Raw genomic sequence first — 24962 nt, forward strand, 5'->3', positions numbered from 1 at the left:
GAAGTCCGGGCAGAGGGTCTTCGGTGGGCCTAATCCCTGAACGGGGTCTCTTAGAACTCAAACATAGATGGCTGCCTATTGTCTTGTCTTGGGGGGGTGGGAGGGACAGGAGGAACGGTATGAATTAACAAGAAAAAAGAACAACAGAGACCTAAGTTAAAAAAACTTTTTTTTTTTTAAATTAAAAATAGAGAGAGCTGGAGAGAGACAGAGATAAGTAGGGTGCTCTAGCCTGGCTCCTGGCTCGATGTGGGGGGCAGAAGGGTGAAGGCTGGACAGAGGGTCTTCGGTGGGCCTAATCCCTGAATCTGTCCAGCACGTTTTGAAGTGAACAGTTGGCTCCTTTAACCAGATCTGGCTCCCTTAACCACTAGACCCATATCTCCTTCCATTTAAACTGTAAAAGGAAAAAAAAAAAAAAAACTTACCTGTAAAGAATGTTCTGCAAGGTGAACTCCACGAATGAGATTCAGAGCAGCACACATGATGTTGAGAATAAGAGAGAGGATACCCAGGGCTGACACCGGTTCCATTCGGAAATTAGGAGCTTCACAATGAAAAAAAACAAGTGTCTAGTGAAAACAATTTCCACACGAAAGAAAAATAAACAAAGACATTAACTAGACCTCCACTAATGATAAGCTCACTATGAACACAGAATTACAAACAGATTAATTTTTTTTTTTTGGAGAGGTTTTCGCTATAGGGCGCGTACGCTCGCCAGATAGACAGAGAGAGACAGAGAGACAGAAAGCGAGAAATCACCCCCCAGAGGGGATGGCCACGCCACAATCCCTTCTCCTCCATTCTCCTCTCGGGATCTTGGGCACGCACGCACATGCGCCTGGCGTGAGTTTAAGCCACTGGGTCCGGGACGCAAACCGCAGTCGAGTACGTGGGAGTCCAGCGACATGGCCATTACACTAACTGCTGGTTCCCAAAAACAGATTAATTTTAAAAACAAGTTAGAGGGGGAAAAGAAAGGCAAGAAATAAAGGACAGAATGGATTTAGGGATCTGAGGTGAGTTTCTTCCAGAAAGAGGCTTCTCTGAACAAGCACAGCTTATTCGGGTACCTGATTTCCTTTCTATGAAACCAGTGGTTCTTTCTTTTTTTTTTTTTTAAGAGGTTTTTGCTATAGGGCGTGTGCGCGCGCCAGACAGACAGAGAGAGAGACAGAGAGACAGAAAGCGAGAAATCACCCCCCAGGGAGGATAGCCACGCCACAATCCCTTCTCCTCCATTCTCCTCTCGGGATCTTGGGCATGCACGCACATGCGCCCAGCGTGAGTTTATTTGTTTGTTTGTTTGTTTTTTTGGAGAGGTTTTTGCTATAGGGCGTGTGCGCGCGCCAGACAGACAGAGAGAGAGACAGAGAGACAGAAAGCGAGAAATCACCCCCCAGGGAGGATAGCCACGCCACAATCCCTTCTCCTCCATTCTCCTCTTGGGCTCTTGGGCACGCACGCACACACGCCCAGCATGAGTTTTAAGCCACCGGGTCTGGGATGTGAACCGTGGTCGACTACATGGGAGTCCAGCGCCATAGCCATTACGCCAACTGCTGGTTCCCTAAACCAGTGGTTCTTGACCAAAGGCAAGTTGTCCCCTAGTGGATACATGGCAATGTCTGAAGATGTTTTTCGTTAGAAAGAGGGTGCTACCAGCCTCTTGTGGGTAGAGGCTAGGAATGCTTGTCAGTGTCCTACAGCGCTCAGGACATCCCCGGTGATAAAGGCTTATCTGGTGTAAGTAAAGATGTCTATGGGGCTGTTTGAGAAATCCTGACCTAAAGCAATTTCTTATGCTACTTGAGAACAATAGCTTTATTGATAAATTGGTTGTCAAATTCTGAAAGCTTCCAGTTATACACCTCAACCCTTTCACTATAAGATGCTCTATTCTTGAGACCAGCAGTTGGCGTAATGGCTATGTCGCTGGACTCCCATGCAGTCGACAGCAGTTCGAGTCTCAGACCCGATGGCTTAAACTCATGCCGGGCACGTGTGCATGTGTGTCCAAGATCCCGAGAGGGGAATGGAGGAGAAGGGATTGCAGCATGGCCATCCCCTTGGGGGGGTGATTTCTCGCTTTCTGTCTCTCTGTCTCTGTCTGGTGAGCACACGCGCCCTATAGCAAAACCTCTCCAAAAAAAAAAAAATGCTCTACTCTTTTCCTGAGGAAAAGATTCAGTATCGTGTGTGCTTCTATAGCAACTCATAGCAAGTACAATTTTCAAAACACTGAATTAATTGGAAAGAGGAGGAAAACATTGATTATTTAGGCAACAAGCTGTTTCTCGAACTATAATTAGAACAAGTGCTCGTCTTCTCTTTAGAGGTAACTGCCAAAACTGATTCTGAGTCACACAATTAAATGGTGTTCCACCCACTCTCCTGCTATGCTGAGTCATCCTTTCTTGTTTTTGCACTTCACGTACATACGTGTGCGCGGACACACACACAAACACCCAACCACATCCCAGCTTATGCCTATGGTTAGTATGTGAGCATTCCCACCACGCAATTAAAAAATTCCTGTTAGAACAACTCATGCTACCTTAAAGACTCTAACCTCAGGACAACGGGGTGAGTCAAAGCATAGTTAAAATGTCCTAGAAAGATAGGCAAGTTGATACTTTCTGAATTTGTTCCTCTTGTCTAAGTATTTAAAAAACAGAACACATATTACAGCTATCCCTGTATTTGTGAGGGGCAAGGGAGAAGTTAGGTTCAACCGCCCAGTCTTCCGTCTATAAAAGTTAAGTTTATTCCTTTCAAAAATGTCACAACACAATTTCTGCACAGAAAAATACATCATGACTTTTCCAATGACTCAATCAATTAGAACAACTTATTGGGGGCCGGCAGGTGGCGTGGTGGTTAAGGACGCTGGACTCCCACATGGCCGACCATGGTTCAAGTCCTGGACCTGGAGGCTTGCTCGCTCCTGTTCCCACTCTCTCCTTCTCTCTTGCTCTGTCCCTCTCTGGTCAAAATTTAAAAAATGAAATAAATGAAGGAATAAATTAAAAATAATAATAATAATTCTTTAAAAAAAAAAAAAACTTATTGACTGGCTTGAGAGAAACTTATTGATGAAAAAAGTGAAAAAAAATACAAAGTTAAGCCAAAAACATAAACATTTTATATACACCCCTTTGAAAATTCAGCCAGTGAGTTTAGTATAAAACAGTTTAAAATAAAATAATTAAGACTGTTACAGTGTAGGCAAAAAAGAATTCAGGCTTTTATACCACTGCAGAATTCTTGGAATGTAAATATTCACTTTCATTAAATATTAGTTTAAATGTATGCAATTATAAATAGGAATGCAAAAAGTCATGCTTCATTACGTGCTAAGCAGAGTAGCTAATAGTTAATGCCAATCCAAGTCATAGAACACCAGGGCACTGTGATCACATTCATTAATACCTCCTTCTTTTCTTTTTTTTTTTGAGAGGTTTTTGCTATAGGGCGCGTGCGCTCGCCAGACAGACAGAGAGAGACAGAGAGACAGAAAGCGAGAAATCACCCCCCAGGGGGGATACCCACGCCGCAATCCCTTCTCCTCCATTCCCCTCTCGGGATCTTGGGCACACACGCGCCCAGCATGAGTTTAAGCCACCGGGTCCAGAACATGAATCGCGGTAGACTATGTGGGAGTCCAGCGACATAGCCATTAGGCTAACTGCTGGTCCCAACACCTCCTTCTTCAGATGAGGACTCTGAAATCCACAGGTAGGGGGAGCTGCCCAGGTCTCAGGGACAGCCAGACAGGGAGAGCATGAAAGCCCTGCTTCTGGCCCCTCCCCAAACACACTCATCCCTATAGCCCTCCTCCAGGAAAAAGCATTAGGGTTTCCAAATAGAGATTTATAATGCTTCACTAAGTGACAGGATAATAATTTGTTGTGAAAAAAAAAAAAGTATAAATCTGTACAGTTAAAATATGGCTTCCAACAAAAGAGAATGAATCTCTTTTACAACATGATAGACTTTACCTGGTTAAGAAATCAATTCTTTGGGACCAGCAGTTGGCGTAATGGCTATATTGCTGGACTCCCACGTAGTTGACCGTGGTTCGCGTCCTGGACCCGGTGGCTTAAACTCATGCTGGGCGCGTGTGTGCCCAAGATCCCTAGAGGAGAATGGAGGAGAAGGGATTGCGGCGTGGGTATCCCCCCTGGGGGGTGATTTCTCGCTTTCTGTCTCTCTGTCTCTTTCTGTCTTTTGGCAAGCACACATGCCCTATAGGAAAAACCTCTCCCCTCCCCCAAAAAAGTACAGGTCGTTAGTTAAACTTGAATTTAAAAAAAGAAAGAAATCAATTCTTCAATTTCTGAATTTCACCGTAAGGACAGCCTCCCTCAGACTAACCCACCGTCACAATAATGGGTCATCACAAAAGTCAAGACATATTTTTCTATGCTTTTCTATGCAAAAATGTGTCATGACTTTTCCAATGACCCAATAGTCAAGTCTTTTATGACAGCAACCTGGAAACAGGATTGGTCCATATTTTTTGCTATATTTTATAATCTTATCCCTTCTGTTTCACTAGAAAAAAATTTTCTAGTAGAAAGGTCAGGATAATAATTTGTTGGTAAAAAAAAAAAAGTATAAATCTGTACAGTTAAAATATGGCTTCCAACAAAAGAGAATGAATCTCTTTTACAACATGATAGACTTTACCTGGTTAAGAAATCAATTCTTTGGGACCAGCAGTTGGCGTAATGGCTATATTGCTGGACTCCCACGTAGTTGACCGTGGTTCGCGTCCTGGACCCGGTGGCTTAAAACTCACGCCGGGTGCGTGTGCTTGTGCGTGTGTGCCCAAGATCCCTAGAGGAGAATGGAGGAGAAGGGATTGCGGCGTGGCCATCTCCCCTGGAGGGAGATTTCTCGCTTTCTGTTTTTCTGTCTGTCTCTGTCTTTTGGCAAGCACACATGCCCTATAGGAAAAACCTCTCCCCTCCCCCAAAAAAGTACAGGTCGTTAGTTAAACTTGAATTTAAAAAAAGAAAGAAATCAATTCTTCAATTTCTGAATTTCACCGTAAGGACAGCCTCCCTCAGACTAACCCACCGTCACAATAATGGGTCATCACAAAAGTCAAGACATATTTTTCTATGCTTTTCTATGCAAAAATGTGTCATGACTTTTCCAATGACCCAATAGTCAAGTCTTTTATGACAGCAACCTGGAAACAGGATTGGTCCATATTTTTTGCTATATTTTATAATCTTATCCCTTCTGTTTCACTAGAAAAAAATTTTCTAGTAGAAAGGTCAATGTCTACTGGGGTTTGTCCTTTTATTGATTTCTGAGAACTCTTCAGAGTATATTAACTTAACAACTTATTAATTTATTCCTATGAATATAAGATAAAAATAATATAAATTTGGAGTGAAAAATGTCAACGTCCACTTGAAATTCCTAACATCACTCGTCTTCATCAACACCAGAGAAAGCAGGCCACCTACCAGGCTCCAGGTGCATCGGCATGTGACCGTTCAGCATCCCATTGGCCACATCTGTGTCCTCCAGGGTGAGAACCAGTGGAGGCTGGAGTTTGAGCTCCTCCTGAATTTTCTCCAAGCTTCTCTGCATCTGAGAGGAACTTACACAGTTGAAATGCCACTTCATTTTCTGGATGATGCTGTCTGCCAAAGGAGAGCCACCCAGGTTGAGTATTTTCATCAGCATAGATGGTGTAAGACACATGTACAAAATGAGGCTCACATTTCTCTTGTTTGTTTGCTTCGTTTTAATAACCAGAGAGCATGTATGCTTGCCAGAGAGAGACAGAGAGACAGAGAGAAGGGGAGAAGGCACTCTCAGTGGGATGTGGTCACACAGTAAGCTCTTCTCTCTCTCTCTTTCCATCCTGCCTGGATTTTGAGCACACATGCACACACACCTGGCATGTTTCTCAAATCACCAGGGATGGGACTCAAACCTCAGTCAGCCTTAACCACTAGGCTACAAAGCTGGTCAAAGTTCACATTTCTAAGCAAGCTAGGAAGCAAGCCAGATTCTGAATGATGTCAAGTTTTACATAAAGGTCAAAAGATGACTACACATTGGCACTAATCTAATCAGGCTTCTTCAAGAAGAACAATTAAAATGTGATTGCAGAGAAGGAACAGAGCACCACAGAACCTCAGGAACAAGAGAGTCAAAGGAAAGTGTCCTGAGTCTTAGCTCAGTCACTTCTGATAGTTTAATCCCATGCAATTCACAGAATATTTCTAAGCTTAAAAAATGGGGACAGTTATTCCTGACTTGAGTATCTCAAAAAAAAATCCTAGTGCAAACTGGGATTACAAAATTGAACATGTGCATTTGCCAGAGCAAGACAGAGAGATGGAGAGCGGGAAGGAGAAAGCATACTCAAACGAGGCATGGCCATACCACAATCTTTCCTCCTCCATTTTTCCATCCTGCCTGGAACTGAGGTGCATGCATGCACACACATGGCCAAAGTGTTTTTCAAGTCACTGGGGCTGGGATTCGAACCACGTAGTCTGTGTCGCCGGATCTACAGTTGGTCACGGGGTTGCCTTTTTCTATTATTTCTGTTAGTATTAACCCCTTACCAAACCTTAAGAAGTTTTGAAATGAAGTCTCATACACACTGGCAGAGCAAAATCATGTGAAATTCTAGTACCGGTGTATTTTGACCCATTTCACTCCCCTCAGTACTGAGCGCACATGCTGCCAGGGAAAGGTCTCCTGCCAGTTCAAATATCCTTTGCCTTAGAAGACACCCTCAGGGACAAGGGAGTAGAAGAACAAGAGTCTACCCAGCTCCAACTCAACTGATGGCCAAGGGCTGCTGCAGCTATAGTCTGTTCCGGCCATTGTATCCTCCTTCTTCACAAGAAGAGGGGCTCAGAGCAGCAGACTGACCAAGGCATCCCACGGAGGCCCAGGGCAGACATCTTGGTCTATCACAAGTGTGCCAGGCTAAGGCCTGTATACCAGGGAGTACCCCAGCACCCTCAGTGACACCCACTCCTGCTCAGCTGGCCAGTAGTAGACCACATGAGGGACTGGAAGTGCCAAGGCACGGAGACCTACGTGGCAACACTCCCAGATGCTGACCTTGTGCCTAACCATTTGTTCCAATGGTTGCCAGCCCCTTATTCAAGAGCACCAGAGACAGTAGCTGTTTACACAGAAGGTCCTCCAGTTCCCACCGCTACTCCCAGTCTCCCAAGAGCTCACAATGAGCCGCATGAGGGGCTGGCAGGTGGCCTAGTGGTTACAGCACTGGATTCCCACATGGTCGACTATTATTTGAGTTCCGAACCTGGTGGCTTGCTTTCTTACTTTCCCTCTCTCTTTCTATTTCTCTGGTCAAATTAAAAAAAATAATAATGATGATGATGATGATGAAATAAAATTACATAAAATAATTTTTGTTTTTTTGGAGAGGTTTTCGCTATAGGGCGTGTGCGCTCGCCAGACAGACAGAGAGAGACATAGAGACAGAAAGCGAGAAATCACCCCCTGGGGGGATGGTCACGCCACAATCCCTTCTCCTCAATTCTCCTCTCGGGATCTTGGGCACACATGCATGTGCGCCCGGCTTGAGTTCTAAGCCACCGGGTCCGGGACGCGAACCGCGGTCGACTACATGGGAGTCCAGCGACATAGCCATTACACTAACTGCTGGTTCCCCATAAAATAATCCTTAAAAAAAATGAACCATGGGGACCAGCAGACTCCCACGTAGTCGACCACAGTTCAAGTCCCGGACCCAGTGGCTTAAACTCATGCCAGGCACGTGTGTGTGCGTGCCCAAGATCCCAAGAGGAGAATGGAGGAGAAGGGACTGCAGTGTGCCCATCCCCCCTGGGGGGTGACATCTCGCTTTCTATCTCTCTGTCTCTCTCTTTCTGGCAAGCACATGCACCCTGTAGCAAAAAACCTCTCAAAAAAAAAAAAAAAAAGAACCATGTGACAAAAACAGAACACACACTAAGACGATCATGCTGTGGGGCCAGCATGTGGGGTGGGGTGGTGGTTGAGGTGCTGGACACTCTCACAAGGTTGACCACGGTTCAAGTTCTGGACCTGGTGGCTTGTTTTCGCGCTTTCCCTTTCTCTCTGTCTCTGTCTGATCAAATTAAAAAAATAATAACAACAAATATAATTACATAAATAATTCTTTAAAAAAATTTAAAAAGAATATCATGCTGTATTCCCAACCTCTGCACCTCTGCATGGAAAAGAAGTATCCTCTTGCAAAAGTGTGTCTCATATACATCTCTCCAAAAAGAATATGTTTTGCTTTTGTTTTTGTTTTGGCTATTGGGCGTGTGTGCTCACCAGAAAAAGACAGAGAGAGAGGTGGAGGAGAAAACACCCCACATGCAGCGTGGTCACAGCACAATCTCTCTTCCTCCTCAAGCTCCTTGCAGGATTTTAGGCATGCATGCACATGTGCCTAGCATGTTCCTCAAGCTGCCAGGTCTGGGACTTGAACCACTTAGTCAAGCCATGTGGGATCCAGCCGCCTTAACCACCAGGTCACGGATCCAGTCCAGGGCCAGTTTTTGTCTTATTTCTAAACTGCTGCAAACTGATACCTTGATAAAATACAATTTAAAAAATCATAAAACTGTCAACTTACTATAAGAATTCTCAATAGTTTCTCACTTTCTGTACTGACCTCATACGGAAGACACCCTGTGAGTAGGACTGTCCTAGAGTAGGGGTCGGCAAAATTTTCTTCGAGTGCCAAGTCGTAATTACCTTAGGCTGATGAGCTACGTGCTCCCTGTCACAGCAACTCACCCCTGCCGCTGCAGGCAAAAGCAGCTACGGACAACACATGAAAAAATGAGCATGCTGAACGCGATTTACAAAACCAGGCGGCTGGCCGGGCCAGGGGACACTTTCTGAGCCCAGTCTGACAGCTGTGGTCAAGAACCCACACAGGTTTTACCCTTCCTCCCCTCTGCCTGAAGCTCTGGAGATCAAAGCCAGCATGCTGGACTTCAGCACTGTCCAGGCCACTCAGTCGCTGTGAAATACCGAGGCTGTGCATTCTTCGGTGACGCGCTGCTGTTACGCCCGGCAGTTTTCCTGGATGCTCAGAGCCGAACTAAACTGTAAGCTCCACACATACAACAGCAGGGGAGAGGACGAGCTCTCTGGAAAAGCGTTACTAACCAAACTCGAGGAAAGCGTACGGCCTGGAGGCTAAGCCGACACGCGTGGCATCGTAGGACGCTGTGAACTCCCACCACAGGGTCTCCAGGAAGCAGAAGGCCATGGCGGCCGGACACTGGCAGGAGCAGATGGCCATGCAGCCCACGTCCCCTGAAGAAGAAAAACTGAAAGAGAAGAACGCCATTTGCATTATTAGGAACCAGATCCGTGTATTCCCATCCCACATCCAGACGCAACCCTGCCTCAGCTCTGCACTTGTTCAGCCTGCAGCAGTCCCGTGGCCGCCGTCTCATAAACACTGTCCCTTCCGCTAGACCCACTGCTCAGATTTTTATACGTCCTTGAACGTGTCTAGCACAGGGCCCTCCCGATGGCCTAGTAGTTAAGGGAGACAGAACCCACACGGTTGCTCATGGTTCGAATCCCAGCCCCAGCACCTTGAAAAACACACAAAGCAGGTGATCCCGGCAGGATGGAGAGATGGAGAAGGAATTGCGGTGTGACCATACCCGACCGGAGGGGCGCTTCTGTCCCTCCCTCACCGTCTCATCTTTGGTGAGCACACATGCCCTCTGGCAGTTAAAAGACGTCTAGCAGATTAGTCACTGACAGTGTGTGACCCTCTTACTCATTCCTACATCGGGGGTACAGGCTGCCAGGTGGGATTCACCTCAGGCTTCTCTGCACCCACTGAGATGATGTTTTTCTTTACTCTACATCCACAGACTTTCTAATGCTAAATCACCCTGTCATCCTGAAATAAACCCTGGTGGGTTGTAAGCTTCTACGTATTCATAGACGTACGAGCGCTAGATTGAGTTTGCTAATGTTTTATTTAGGACTTCTGTGTCTATACAAAGTGAGTCTGGTCTATAATTTCCTTCATACTAGTTCATCTGGTTGTGGTACTAAGGGTATTCTCTCCTCACAGAATGAATCAACGGGTCAGCCCCACTGCACGGTGGTTAGGCACCAAGCAGATGAAATGGATTCCACATGGCCAGCTGCAGTTCGAAGCCCAGGTCCAGCAGCTTGAAAAACATGCTGGGTATATGTGCCTTCCCCAAATCCTGATGGGATAAAGAAACAGGAAAAAGGACTGCAGCATAACCATACCCTATTAGGGTTTTGATGGCGCCATGCAGCCAACACTAGCTGGTAAGGATGCTGCCTCCCATTCTAAGGCAGGGCCTGGACTGGGAAGAAACTGAGGCAAGGCCCAGTCTACGAGCTCTCCCTTGTGTCCCTGACCTGGCCGGTATTCAATTTCTCTGCCGTGAGTTTTACTGTTATTACGGTACCCTGCAAGGGTAAAACATCACCCCCAACTATTGCAATAAAGCCAATTAGTGATCTTGTAGGAATGTGGTTCCCTAAGACTGACAGGAGGATCAGGAAGTTTAAGACTCCCCCACCTGTCTGTTTTTAAGCCAAAATTAACATATAGATTAAGTTAGTATAAACCATATAAGATCATAGACTCACCCCTTATTGTTGTAATGTATAGATAGTCCATATATTAACTGTGTCTTTACTTAGCAAGACAAGATTTCCATCTAGGTTGTTGTAACCAGCAACGTTATCGCCCTGGCCCGGGACTGAAGTTATCAAACATCCTGCAAGCCCCCTCTTCAAAAGTTATAATTATTGCTTCCATGCTTTGTACACCCTGTTCCTTAGAGTAAATCTTTTACTGCCCCTCACCCTCCTTACTTCCTAAACCTCCCTCAATAAATACGCATGTTTCAATAGCCACGGGCAGCAGCCTGGAGCTGGCTCTGGCTGTGGCCGGCTGAGAACATGCTAAGGAGCAAAGAGGTCTCAGTCTAATTTGTTGTTTCTGATCACCCGTGTCGCCTTCCTGTGTACGAGCCACCCTCCACTGCTGAGGCTGGACCCCGGCAGGGTTTGCTCTCTTTCTCTCTCCCTCCCTCTCTCTCTCTCTCTCTCTCTCTCTCTCTCTGGTGAATTCATGTGCCCTGGCAGTTGAAGAAAAAACTATTTAAAATATTTTTATATTCAAAAAAATTATTAAAAATTGTATTTTTGTTTTGTTTTGTTTTGTTCTGTTTTGTTTAGAGATTTTTGCTATACGGCACATGTACTCACTGCAAAGACAGACAAAAAGCGAGAAATCACCCCCCAGGGGGGATGGCCACGCCACAAACCCTTCTCCTCCATCCTCCTCTCGGGATTCTGGGCACGCATGCACATACACGCCAGGCATGAGTTCTAAGCCACTGGGTCTGGGACTTGAACTGCGGTCGACCATGTGGGAGTCTAGCAATGCAACCATTACATCATCTGCTGGTTCCTTATTTTTCATTTTTTAAAGAAGATGACTATCTGGGACCAGCAGTTGGCATAGTTGGCATAACGGCTAGGTCACTGGCCTACCATGTAGTCAACCACAGTTCGAGTCCTGGACCTGGTGACTCGAACCACGGTCAGCTACATGGGAGTTCAGCGACATAGCCATTATGCTAACTACTGGTCCCTGTGCTTCTGTATTTTAATACTGTTCAATTCCTATTGCAGTACTGAATTAAATGTTCACGTTTTAAGTGAAAAAAATTAAAAAGATACAGTGGGGTAAAACTCACTTCATGTAAACCCTTATCCGACAACTGGTGTTCTTATAAGAGAAAATCACAGAGACAGGGAAGAAGAGCATGTGACCACGGAAGCAGAGATTGAGGTAACGCATTCACTAGCCAAGGCCCGCCAGGCCCCCAGCTACTGGGAAGAAGCCGCATATGGGAAGGTTCCTTCCTTACAGCCTGCAGAGGGAGCAGGGGCCCGCGACACCTGGACTGCAGACCTCTGGCCTTCAGAACCACAAGACAATACACTGCGGTCGTCTGAAACCGGCTGGGGTACTTAGTTGTAGCAATCTCAGGAAACCAGCATAGCCTTTCACTGTACAAACCGACGGGACTGCTCATCTCTCAGAGAAGGACGTCTCGATTTCTTCTGGGAGAGCAATGGTGACTGTTTCATTTACAATGCAAATGAGGAGAACACTTTCTATTTCTTTTTCAAAAATCTACTGAAGTACCCAAGATTTAATTCTGAAGTCATAGACTTCGCTTCTATAAAAAAATGACCTGTGACAGAAAAAAGGTTTCCTATTTGAGGTACACCATAAATTACTCACTGCACAGGGAGGAAGGCCATTCACATACGGAGACCACAAGGCGTTAGGGCCCAGGGCACCCTGAAAACAAGCAGTACACGCAGGTGCCCAGGGTCTGGAGGAGCTGGAGGCTGCGGAAAGGGGACTGGCGGGACGAGGCCTAACCACAGCACTCCTCCCCCCGTTTCTCTCTTCCTCGCATGTGCACACTCTCCAAAAACATAAATAAATAAAAATAGAAAAGAAAGAAGGAAGGAAGGGAAAAAGAAAGGAAGGAGGAAGGGAGGGTGGGAGGGAAGGAGGGAAGGAAAGAAGGACTAACTAACTGGTTGGTTGGTTTCAGACACTCAGAGGAGTTGCAAGTGTGGGCAGGTACCGCCCGGTGTGTGGTCATGAGCACTCAGAGCCCACACCACAGGGTGGCAGCTCTGTTGCCTCCCATCTGGCACCCCCTTCAGGACACAGCCCTCCCTCCCAACACCACCACCTACCCTGGTGTCAGGCCTGGACATTTTCTTTCTTTGGAGAGGTTTTTGGCATAGGGTGTGTGTGCTCGCCAGAAAGACAGAGACAGAGAGACAGAAAGCGAGAAATCACCCCCTGGGGGAATGGCCACGCCGCAATCCCTTCTCCTCCATTCTCCTCTCGGGATCTCGGGCACGCACGCCCACGCGCCAGCATGAGTTTAAGCCCCCGAGTCCGGGACTCAAACCGCAGCCAACTACATGGGAGTCCAGCGACATAGCCATTACGCTAACTGCTGGTCCCTGGATATTTTCTTTTGTTCAGTTATTTTTAACTTTATTTTTTTCCATAAGATAGACAGACAGACAGACAGACAAGCACCCCCCCAAAAGGTCCCCAGACCGCAATCCACTCCCAGTCTCAGCTGGCTTAGATCACAGATCCTTGTACAGTCCCTCGGCTACTCGGGGAGGTCCTGAGACGCAAACTTAGAGCCTCCCATGAGGCTCCAATCACGGCACCACTGAGCCACTGCCTTGCCCCGTCCTTTCGTTTCTCATGATTCCGAATTTCCCTGAGAGGAGTAGAACGAGCCATTCTGATACTTTATGATACCCCTGATCCTTTGAGAACGACCAGCTTCTTACTCAGAGTCCTAGAATAAGAAAGGGTATGACACAAGAGGACAGACTGTGGCACCTGGCTGCCTACGTTCCACGCTGGCTCCAAGGCTCGCTAACAGTACAGCTGAGTCTCCTCCTCATCAGACAGATGCAACACCAGCACCCACCTCGGAAGGCACTCAGGGTGCACCGCCGTACTACCGGAACTCCCACTCCCTTCGGGCACTCTCCACCCTACACTCAGTTATATATAGCTCTTGTTCCCTCCTTACTTTAAATTCCTTGCAGAAAGAGACCTACTCTAACTCATTTTCCTCTCCCCTGCTTCTAGCTCATTAAAAAATGTAAACTTGGGACCAGCAGTTAGCGTAATGGCTATGTTGCTGGACTCCCACGTAGTTGACCACGGTTCGTGACCCGGACCCGGTGGCTTAAAACTCACGCTGGGCGCGTGTGCGTGCGTGCCCAAGATCCCGAGAGGAGAATGGAGGAGAAGGGATTGCGGCGTGGCCATCCCCACTAGGGAGTGATTTCTTGTTTTCTATCTCTGTCTCTCTCTGTCTGGCGAGCGCACGTGCCCTATAGCAAAACCCTCTCCAAAAAGAAAAAATGTAACCTTGAAAACTGAATAATTGAAATTAGGGCCAGTCCTATAGTATGACGGTTAAGGGAGCCAGATCCCATGTGGTCAGCCATGGTTAGGATACTGGCCCTGTGAGCTTGACCAGCATCCGGGTACGTGTGAGTGCCCCAGATCCTGGCGGGATAGAAACTGGACGAAAAAAGAATGCAGTGTGACCACACCCCACGTGAGGTTCTCTCCCTGTGCGCTCCATAATAAAACGTTTTAAAGGAAAAATTAATCCAAAAACAGTAAAAAATAAACAAATAACTAATTAAATAAGCTAAAACTGAAAACGAGAGCTCTGAGTGGAGTCGTTTTTTATTTTCCTGGCTTTCTCCTTCTCATCCTTTCCCCTTCCAGCATTTTAATCTAGTCTCTCCTCCCTCCTCGCCTTTGTTCCTTCCACATCTAAGTGTGGGAAAACTGGTTGGCTCCAGATCTCCCGATACTCAGGAGGGCTCCACTAAGAGAGCAAAGATACTAGAGCCCCTGTGGAAACCCACTTCTTCCTAGATTCGGAAAAAAATACCCATAACCTTAGACCACGGGCTGACACCAGGCCTACTTAAGAAAGGAAAAGAAAAGAGAGAGAGAGAGAGGAAGAAAAGAAAAAGAATTATTTTATCTTTTTTATCTTTTATTTTTTAGTGATTTTTGCTATAGAGCACGTGTACGAGACAGAGAGATATAAATAAGAAATCACCCCCTGGAGGGATGACCACGCCATAATCCCTTTTCCTCCATTCTCCTCTCGGGATTTTGGGCATGCACACACATGTACCTGGTGTGAGTTTCAAGCCACTGGGTCTGGCACTTGAACCATGGTCAGCTACATGAGAGTCCAGTCCCTTAATCACTACTCCATCTGCTGGTCCCTTATTATTATTAGTTTTTCTACCAACTCTTTTTTTAAGAGCTTTTTGCCTTAGGGTGCGTGTGCTTGCTGGAGAGACAGAGACAGTGAGGGGAGAGTGAGAAATCACTTCCCAGTGAGGATGGCCATGCTACAACTCCTCCATTCTCCTCCCTAGTCTTAGGCATGCACGAACACACACCTGGTGTGAGTTTCAAGCCACTGGGTCGAGGACTCAAACTGTGATGAGCCATGTGGGGGTCCAGTGATGTAACCACTGCGGCATCTGCTGGCCCCATTATTATTTTATAATTTGCTACTGGCATGTATGCTCTCCAGAGAAGAGCGGGAGTAAATGAGAAAGCAAGTTGCCAGGTCCAGGACTCGAACCATGGTCAGCCACGTGGGAGTCCAGCACCTTCACCACCACAGCACCGTCTGGCCCCCTGGTCTACACAGTGTGATCAGCGCGATGTGACCTCCCAGGTTTTGCCGACGAGCTGAAAACGGGAAGAGGCTCGCTTACTGTATACTGAAGTCACGGCCTCCCGCGGAACCTCGGCCCGGATACTGGGCCAGTCTCGAGGCTAGCTTCTTGAGCCGGGGCCGGCATTCCAGGAAATCTTGGCTGTGGTAAAAGTCAGTAGAGGCCGAGAGGGGCAGTCCATCCCGCAGCCGTACCACACAGGCAAAGAGGATCATGGACATGGTCCGCAGGAGAAGGCATGAGGACCCCTGAGAAAGCAAGGTCGCCTCATTAGTGAGGGCCGGATGACAAGTACCAGAGACGCCCCTCGACCCTGAAATGCCCAGTGCAGACTGCTTCACCCTCACCCCCACTGTAACTGCAAATGTTGCCATCCTCTTATTTATTTATTTATCTATTTATTTATTTATAATGGAGATGTTTCTGCTATAGGGCGCATGCGCTCGCCAGAAAGTCAGAGAGAGGCAGAGAGACAGAAAGCGAGAAATCACCCCCCAGGGGGGATGGCCACGCCGCAATCCCTTCTCCTCCATTCTCCTCTCGGGATCTTGGGCACGCATGCACACGCACCTGGCATGAGTTTTAAGCCACCGGGTCAGGGACGCGAACTGCAGTCGACTGTATGGGAGTCCAGCGACATAGCCATTACGCTAACTGCTGGTCCCATATTTGTTTATTTTTATTTGCCAGAGGTTGTGTGCGCTTGCCAGAGAGAAAGACAGAAAGGGAGGAAGAGGGAGAGGGGGAAGTACTCCCTCGATGGGGCATGGTCACATCGCAGTCCCTTTTCCATGATTTCTCTACCTCGTTGGGATTTGGGGCATGTGTACACACGCAGCTGGCTTCATTTTCAAGCCCCTGGGGCTGGACTTCAAACCACTGGGCCATCCATGTGTGACCTGGCTCCCTTAATCCCTGGTTTCATTATTTCCCTTTCCTCTACTGCTATGTCACTTCCAATTCCCTTCATTGTACTCCCTGCCTCTGCTTCATTCGCAGCCCTCCTCTCCCTTCTCTGTAATCAATCCCCCTCTCCCCAGAATTGAGCCAATTAGGGTGAGGGAGAAGGAAGCAGGGCCCGAAGGCTCAGGAGCAAGAGCAGGAGCAGAGGGCAGCAGGCCACGGCGCAGCCCTCCAGGGACAGGACACTGAGGCGGCAAGCCCTGGGGTTCAGTAACTGCACGTCGGGTCTCCCGAGATGAGCGCTGAGCAGTTGGCTTAGCTGCCATTTCTCATCTGCAGGGAGACGGAGGAAGGTGGAGGGACCCTGAGCACCTGGCCTGAGGCCGGGGAACGGAGGAAGGTGGAGGGACCCTGAGCACCTGAGGCCGGCGGCAGGAGAGCAGACGTGAGGGAGCTGAGAGCACGTCCCCCGGAGTTTCTGCAAGGATGCGAGGCAGAGCCATCTTCAAAATGATGACTGAGTTCCCACAGATGGCTAAAAAGTCATTTGGCAAATGATATTACAGTAAGATCCTAAATATTTGGCCATATTTGAGCACCATGAAGAAACAAAAGGAAACAGATCTCAGCCCTCACGGTGCCTCTGAGGAATGGGAGACGGGAAAACCGGGCCCACAGCAGCCCTTCGGGATGTCAGCGCCATCTGTCTGCTCCACGGGGCACTGACGCAAGGGCACAACCTGCACATCTGTGTGGCCGCCCCGAGACTGGGGTTACAGAGGGGGCCACAACAGCTTTAAGGGGCCCTCCCATGCCATGCACATTCTAGCTATCAGGTCCTCCCGGGACCCCCTTCCCAACACCTCTAGGGACGAAACTTGATGTAGCATCTCAAAAACAGGAGCCCCCAGGACCCACGCTTCTCTTCACCTCTGTACCTCGTCATTCTTTTTTTTCTTTTTCTTTTTTTTTTTTTTAGAGGTTTTTGCTATAGGGCACGTGCGCTCACCAGAAAGACAGAGAGAGACAAAGAGACAGAAAGCGAGAAGTCACCCCCCAGGGGGGATGGCCACACCACAATCCCTTCTCCTCCATTCTCCTCTCGGGATCTTGGGCACGCATTTATTTATTTATTTATTTTCGCTATAGGGCGCGTGCACTCGCCAGACAGAGAGAGACAGAGAGACAGAAAGCAAGAAATCACCCCCCAGAGGGGATGGTCACGCCGCAATCCCTTCTCCTCCATTCTCCTCTTGGAATCTTCGGCACGCACGCACACGCGCCCGGCGTGAGTTTTAAGCCATCGGGTCCGGGACACAAACCGCAGTCGACTATGTGAGAGTCCAGCGACATAGCCATTACGCTAACTGCTGGTTCCCATTGGGCACGCATTTAAACACACGCACTGGCCTGAGCTTAAGCCACCAGGTCCAGGACTCAAACCGCGGTCGACCACATGGGAGTCCAGAGACGTAGCCGTTACGCTCACTGCTGGTCCCTGTACCTCGTCATTCTTACCCTGCATCTGCAGTGACACCCCTCTCATTTCCCCATATCCAAACACAAATAAGGCCTGTCTCCAATCCACCCATTACACGACCTTGCTCACACCTGCCCAGCAGTTGGTGTGGCGACTATGGTGCTGGACTCCCACATGGCCAACAGCGGTTCCAGCTTAAAAATCAAACCAGTGTATCCAAACTCCCAAGAGAATGGAAGAGAAGGGATTGTGGTATGGCCATATCTCCCCGAAGAGTGATTTCTCATTTTCCCTTTCTCTGTCTCTCTCCAGCAAACACGTGTCCTATGGCAAAAATCTAAAACAAACAAAACAGAGTTACAAGGTACAAAGCCCTGACAGAAATGGATAGAGATGGGACCAGCAGTTGGCGCAATGGCTATGTCGCTGGACTCCCATGTAGCTGACCACAGTTCAAGTCCCGGACCCGGTGGCTTAAACTCACGTCGGGCACATGTGCGTGCGTGCCCAAGATCCCAAGAGGAGAATGGAGGAGAAGGGATTGCAGCGTGGTCATCCCCCCAGGGGGTGATTTCTCACTTTCTGTCTGTCTTTCTGGCGAGTACACATGCCCTGTAGCAAAAACTTCTCCAAAAAAAAAAAAAAGAAATGGATAAGAGACTATGAGATTGATTTTTTATGAGATCAATTTAAGATCAGGCCTTAGAGCCTGAACAACTCCAGGGGACTAATGTGATGCTGCAGTGAAACACCACGCTCCTGAGGCTGACCCACATGGGCAGGCTCCGAGATCACACCGAGACATCCCTGAGCACACCGGGCCCATGCGTGCCATTCTGGTGCAACTCCGGCTGGAGGTGGACTGCACTGTGAAAACCCTGTTGGATGTGTTCCCTCTCTCTCCTTCTCAGAAATACACATAAAAAAATCACCACGCTCCTGAGGCTGACCCACATGGGCAGGCTCCGAGATCACACCGAGACATCCCTGAGCACACCGGGCCCATGTGTGCCATTCTGGTGCAACTGCGGCTGCACTGTGAAAACCCTGTTGGATGTGTTCTCTCTCTCTCCTTCTCAGAACAAACACCAAAAAAATAAAAAATAAAAAAAGGGATCAGCAGTTAGTCCAATGGCTATGTCGCTGGACTCCCACGTAGTTGACCGCGGTTCGCGTCTCGGACCCGGTGGCTTAAACTCATGCTGGGTGCGTGTGCGTGCGTGCCCAAGATCCCGAGAGGAGAAGGGAGGAGAAGGGATTGCGGCGTGGTCATCCCCCCGGGGGGTGATTTCTCGCTTTCTGTCTCTATGTGTCTCTCTCTCTGTCTGTCTGGCAAGCGCATGTGCCCTATAGCAAAAACCTCTCCAAAAAAAAAGAAGGAAGAAAAAAAGGAAGTAACTCTGTCAAGAGCCTTCAGCCAGGATACATACACTAAACAGGAGGGAAAAAGGCAATGACTCAATGAGATACCCAGAGACGGAACAGAAAACCTGAAAGCAAAGTAAAAAAGGGCCCTTCTGAGGGGCCGAGAAGACACACTACGTAGGCAAGGTGCACGTATCCCAATTCCCAGCTCAAACTCTCTCTCCAGTGCTGCCTTATGAGACATCTGCTATCTGCCAGGTATTGTGCTAAACCTAGGAAACGGAAATGGCGCTACTTCTACACGATAGTAATCTTTCTTTTTTTTTCTTTTTTTTTTGGAGAGATTTTCACTGTAGGGCGCGAAAAAAAACGTGGGAGTCCAGCGACATAGCCATTACGCTAACTGCTGGTTCCCAGTAATCTTTCTTTTTTAAGAATTATTTTATTTAACCTTATTTATTGATTCGTTTGTTTATTTCTTTTTTACCACAGAGAGACAGAGAGAGAAAGCAAGCCTCCAGGTCCAGGACTTGAACCATGGTCGGCCATGTGGGAATCCAGCACCTTTAACCACCACGCCACCTGCCAACTCCGCCCCCCCTCCCTTTATTTTTCTTTTTTTAGAGAGGTTTTTGCTATAGGGTACGTGCACTCCCAAGAAAGATTGAGACAGAGAGACAGAAAGTGAGAAATCACCCCCCAGGGGGGATTGCCACACCACAATCCCGTCTCCTCCATTCTCCTCTCGGGATCTTGGGCACGCACACACTCGCGCCCGGCGTGAGTTTAAGCCACCGGGTCCAGGACTCTAACTGCGGTTGGCCACATGGGAGTCCAGCAACACAGCCATTACGCTAACTGCTGGTTCCATGTGACTGTAATTATTCTAAAATAAAGTTGGGGGAAAAAGATTAACTTAAGGTCCTCATGTACCACTTACTTAAAATATGCTCATACTTTATGTTTAAATGTCATTTTAAAATATCTCCACCGGCAGAACAATAATCGTAGCTGCTAATTAGCTACAGTTCTGATGGTTTATGCATGAATTGTTGAAGGGCATGCTTTACCGTGAACAACTCCATAACTACATGGTATTTCCAAAGTGGAAAGTACTACAATCGCAGGGCTCATTAAACAAAGCTGTTTAAATAACCAGTATTCTATTTAAAACAGGAATGCGGTGATATGAAGCTGGAAAATTATGCCGCCATTATACAAGAAAATATTATCAACCCCACCAGGGCAGAGGCAGCCCCAGGCCGCTAACAGAGGCACTGCCGTCTGGCCGATCTCACCAGCTCCCTCTAGGGGCCGGTGCACCTCATAACCTCGCATATGCTGAGCACTCAAGGGCTGGCCCTGTGGCTCGAGTGGCTAAGGGAGTTGGATCACACATGGCTGACCAAGTAACTCAAATTCTGGCTCCCGTAGCTCAAAAAGCAGTCCAGGCAAGGGCCAGCATGTGGCATGGGGGGTTAAGATCACTGGGCTCCTGGGACCAGCAATTGGCGTAATGGCTATGTCACTGGATTCCCAGAGCCACATGTCCAGTGCCTTAACCACCATGCCACCTGCTGGTCCCCAGATAGAACTTTTGTTTGTTTGTTTGTTTGTTTGTTTTTTGCTATAGGGCGCTTGTGCTTGCCAGAAAGACAGAGAGACAGAAAGCGAGAAATCACCCCCCCCCAGGGGGATGGCCACGCCGCAATCTCTTCTCCTCCATTCTCCTCTCAGGATCCTGGGCAAGTATGCACACGCACCTGGTGTGAGTTAAAGTCACCACGTCCGGGACTAGAACCGCAGTTGACTACGTGGGTGTTCAACGACATAGCCACTACGCTAACTGCTGGTCTCTAGATAGAACTTTTTAAAAGTAGAAAGTACAGGTACCAGGTTACGTCACTGAACTCCCACATGGCTGACCACAGTTCAAATCTCAAACCTGGAGGCTTGAAATTCACACCAGGTACATGTGCGTGTGTGCTCAAAATCCCAAGAGGAGAATGGAGGAGAAGGGACTGGGGCATGGCCATCCCCCATGCAGGGTGATTTTTCACTCTGTGTCCTCTCTGTCTCTCTTTGTCTCTCTGAAAAGCTCACACACTTTACAGCAAAAATCTCTACCAAAATGAAAAAAAAAAAAAAAAAGTAGAAAATGGAGCCAGCTGGTAGCATGGTAGTTAAGGCAGCTGGATCCCACGACTTGACTACACAGTTCAAATCCTGGACCAGGTGGTTTGAAAACTATGAAGGGCGAATGGAGGAGGAGGGACTGCAGTGTGGCCATCTCCACTAGGGAGGATGTTTAAAGAAAAAAAAAAAAAAGTACAAAGTGAAATAATAATCAAATAGGCAGCATCTGTGTTACTGCATTTTATAAAAATACAGTTCAGGGACCAGCAGGTGGCACGGTGATGAAAGTGTTGGACACTCCCACATGGCCAACCACAGTTCAAGTCCCGGAGCTGGAGGCTTGCTTTCTCACTTCCTCTCTCTCTCTGTGTCGCTCTGGTCAAATTTTAAAAATAAATGAACGGGGGACCAGCAGGTGGTGTGGTGGTTAAGGCACTGGACAATCCCACATGGCCAACCACAGTTCCAGTCCTGCATGCTTTCTCATTTTCCCTCTCTTTCTCTCTCTTTTTCTCTCTGGTCAAGTTAAAATAAATGAGTGAATGAATGAATGAATAAAAATTAAATAATTCTTTAAAAAATAAAAATAAGCAAATGAATAAATAAAATGAAACAAATAATTCTTTTAAAAATATAGTTTAATCTGCTTCCTCACTTCCTAAATCCTCTTCCTAGCATCAGTTTATGAATTGCTCATATCATAGATTAGCCTTATGCTAAAAGCAAAGACATTGTACCTATGCTGGGAGCTACCCTTGTTCCCACTTTTTTTTAAAGAATTATTTAATTAATTGCATGTGTTGTTATTATTATTATTTAATTTGACCAGAGAGAGAAAGGGAAAATGAGAAAGCAAGTCACCACATCCAGGACTCAAACTGCAGTTGGCCATGTGGGAGTCCAACACCTTCACCACCATACCACCTACTGGGCCCCCCATTTTTTCCTCCCCCTTATACCCTTAACACTCCCCCAAATCCCTACCGTCTGCACTCTGAGAGAGAGACATGAAGACAGAGAGACAGAGACAGAGGTGGCCAAGACCTGCAAAATAGGAATTTAAACAGTCATTTGGTGCACAAATACCCAAAGCTAAGTGCTCACCATGAAGCAGTCTGTCCACTGCTCAGATCTACTACAAAGGAGATGAAGCTGCCTGCATAATCCTTAACTGAACTCACCTTCAACCACAGGACTTAAGAACTGGTTACCTAATTGGTAGATTCTGCTGGCTCTGAGCTGCTGGAGGGTGGGGTGGGGAGAAGGGTAAGGGTCAACTCTCAGGTGTTAGGAGCTGAGATGAATAGGGACCCGAACTTGACAGGAACTAACATTAAATGCCAAGTGCTGGGCTGGGAACTTTCAAGGGAATGTTATCAAGTGCTCACGGTTGTCTAGAACACAGGAATAACTTACTGTGGGCCGGAGGGAAAGCTGCATCTCCAAGGCTCAAGAGGCAGACAGGTTTGGGGGACCAGCAGTTGTCGTAATGGCTATGTCACTGGACTCCCATGTAGTCGAGCACGGTTCGCGTCCCGGACCCGGTAACTTAAAACTCACGCCGGGCGCGTGTGCGTGCGTGCCCAAGATCCTGAGAGGAGAATGGAGGAGAAGGGACTGCGGCGTGACCATCCCCCCTGGGGGGTGATTTCTTGCTTTCTGTCTCTCTGTCTCTCTCTGTCTGGCAAGCACACACGCCCTATAGCAATAAAACCTCTAAAAAAAAAAAAAAAAAGAGGCAGACAGGTTTCAAACTCAAACTTCCCTGGGGGGCCAGACAGTGGCAGTAAGGCAGAGCTCCGCTGACCCACGTGGGAAGGACTCAGGTTCTAGGCTTCCCTGGACACATCTGGCATGTGCCCATGGTCCAGGGCTGCCTGAGCTGAGGGTGGATCACAGCATGAACACCCAGCTGGTGGGAAGGGCGTGGGTACCAATCTCTCTGTCTCTGTTTCTGTCTCTCATTCATATCAGAAACAAACTTAAAAAATGAAAACTGGGCCAGCCCTATGGCCTCGTGGTTAGGGAGCCAGATCCCACATGGCTAGCCCATGGCACAGCAGTTAAGACAACTGGGTCCCACGTAGCTGATCAGGTGGTTCGAGTCCCAGACCCAGCGACCTGAGAAACACATCAGGTGCATATGCATGAGTGCTCAAAATCCTGATAGGAAGGAGCGAGAAAAGAAGGGACTGCGGTGTGACCAATTCCCCACGGAGGGTGCTTTCTCACTTCCTTCTCTCTCTCTCTCTCAGGCAAGCACACACACCCTCTGGCAAACTGTGAGAAAGAAAAGGAAAGCAAAACATGCTGGGCCCATGTGTGTACGCACAAGTCCAAAATCTTGACAGGATGGAAAAATGAAGTAAAAGCGATTGTGGTAGGACCACATTCCAGTGGGGGTGTTTTCTTCCTCTTCCTCTTCCTCTCTGTCTCTCTCGGACAAGGGCATATGCCCTCTGGCAAATAAAAAAAACTAAAGACAAACAAACTTTCTTACTTGAAATAAACAATAGCCGAGGGCCTTGCCACCACATCCTGTCTCTTTAAATCCAAACTTCGGCATTACGGTTACTCTCTTTCTCTAAAATAAGGCCTTCCCCTAGAGGACTAATACTAGAACTGAGACCTGTTAGATGAAAGAAACTAACTATGCCAGCAACTGCTCCTTACCCACGGCTTACTTTGAGGTCAGTTTTCCGCTCCGGTCTTCAATCATTTTTGGATACTACGTTGATCCCTAAATTCCTTCTAAGAGGAAAAAACACTGGGGGGGGCCTCAAAATGTTCTCTGCGTTAACACAGATAATGAACTCAGAGCTATCACACTGTCGAAAATGTATTTTCTAGAGGAATTTCTACTAAACTACTTTCAGTTGTTTTCCTTTATTTATTTATTTATTATTATTTTTTTTTTTGGAGAGGTTTTTCGCTATAGGGTGCCTGCGCTCGCCAGACAGACAGAGACATAGAGACAGAAAGCGAGAAATCACCCCCCAGGGGGGATGGCCACACAATCCCTTCTCCTCCATTCTCCTCTCGGGATCTTGGGCACGCACGCACACGTGCCTGGTGTGAGTTTTAAGCCACCAGGTCCGGGACTCGAACCACGGTTGACCACGTGGGAGTCCAGCGACATAGCCATTACACTAACTGCTGGTTCCCATCCATTTTATTTTTCTATAATGATCTTTTTCAGGAGCAGCTCTTTTCTTTCCCAAATGTAATGAAGATGTCTCCTAGCCATCGGTCTGGGTTGTATTTTATACATCTGACCATTCACACACACACACACACACACACAAATAAAAGGAAAAAAATATATCTATCACCCATTGCTTTCCATCCCTGGGAATATTCTTTCACAGCTGTGACTGCTACAAACCTAATCCCTTTATACATAACCTTGTGGCTCTGGAGGTCTATGCGCAGAGCTGTCGTGGGAGAGCCCACACCTGACGTTCGGAAAAGTTAGTCCAGTCCATCGGGTACTCCATACGCCCCGAATGACCCGTGGGCGCGCAAAGGGCGTTCGCTGTTCGAATTACACCCTCGGACCCGGCTCGGCGGATCCCGGGCACCTGCCCCCGCCCAGCTCGGACACTCCCCGTCCCCGCCCACCCGGGCCGTCCCGGCCACCTGCCCCCGCCCAGCTCGGACACTCCCCGGCCCCGCCCACCCGGGCCGCTCCGCGCACCCGCTC

At 47.8% G+C, this 24962-nt stretch overlaps 1 protein-coding gene across 4 annotated transcripts in view; it reads right to left on the minus strand.

Annotated features, from left to right (window-relative positions):
* The window catches only part of SEC22C (SEC22 homolog C, vesicle trafficking protein), a 51565-nt gene that overhangs the window by 17537 nt on the left and 9066 nt on the right, over positions 1 to 24962 (minus strand). For 3 of the 4 annotated variants that reach the window (XM_027774537.1, XM_027774536.1, XM_027774535.1), the window contains exons 1-5: positions 24665 to 24794; positions 15415 to 15623; positions 9187 to 9350; positions 5487 to 5666; positions 429 to 547 (exon numbers count right to left, since the gene is read on the minus strand). In XM_027774537.1, coding sequence (XP_027630338.1) covers positions 429 to 547; positions 5487 to 5666; positions 9187 to 9350; positions 15415 to 15596 — 645 coding nt within the window. In that variant the 5' untranslated portion in view covers positions 15597 to 15623; positions 24665 to 24794. Of the gene's footprint in view, positions 1 to 428; positions 548 to 5486; positions 5667 to 9186; positions 9351 to 15414; positions 15624 to 24664; positions 24795 to 24962 lie in introns of those variants that run through there. The other variant, XM_006155398.3, reaches the window with a different exon arrangement.

This window comes from Tupaia chinensis, unplaced genomic scaffold (assembly GCF_000334495.1).
Source record: "Tupaia chinensis unplaced genomic scaffold, TupChi_1.0 Scaffold000451_2, whole genome shotgun sequence".
NCBI lineage: Eukaryota > Metazoa > Chordata > Mammalia > Scandentia > Tupaiidae > Tupaia > Tupaia belangeri.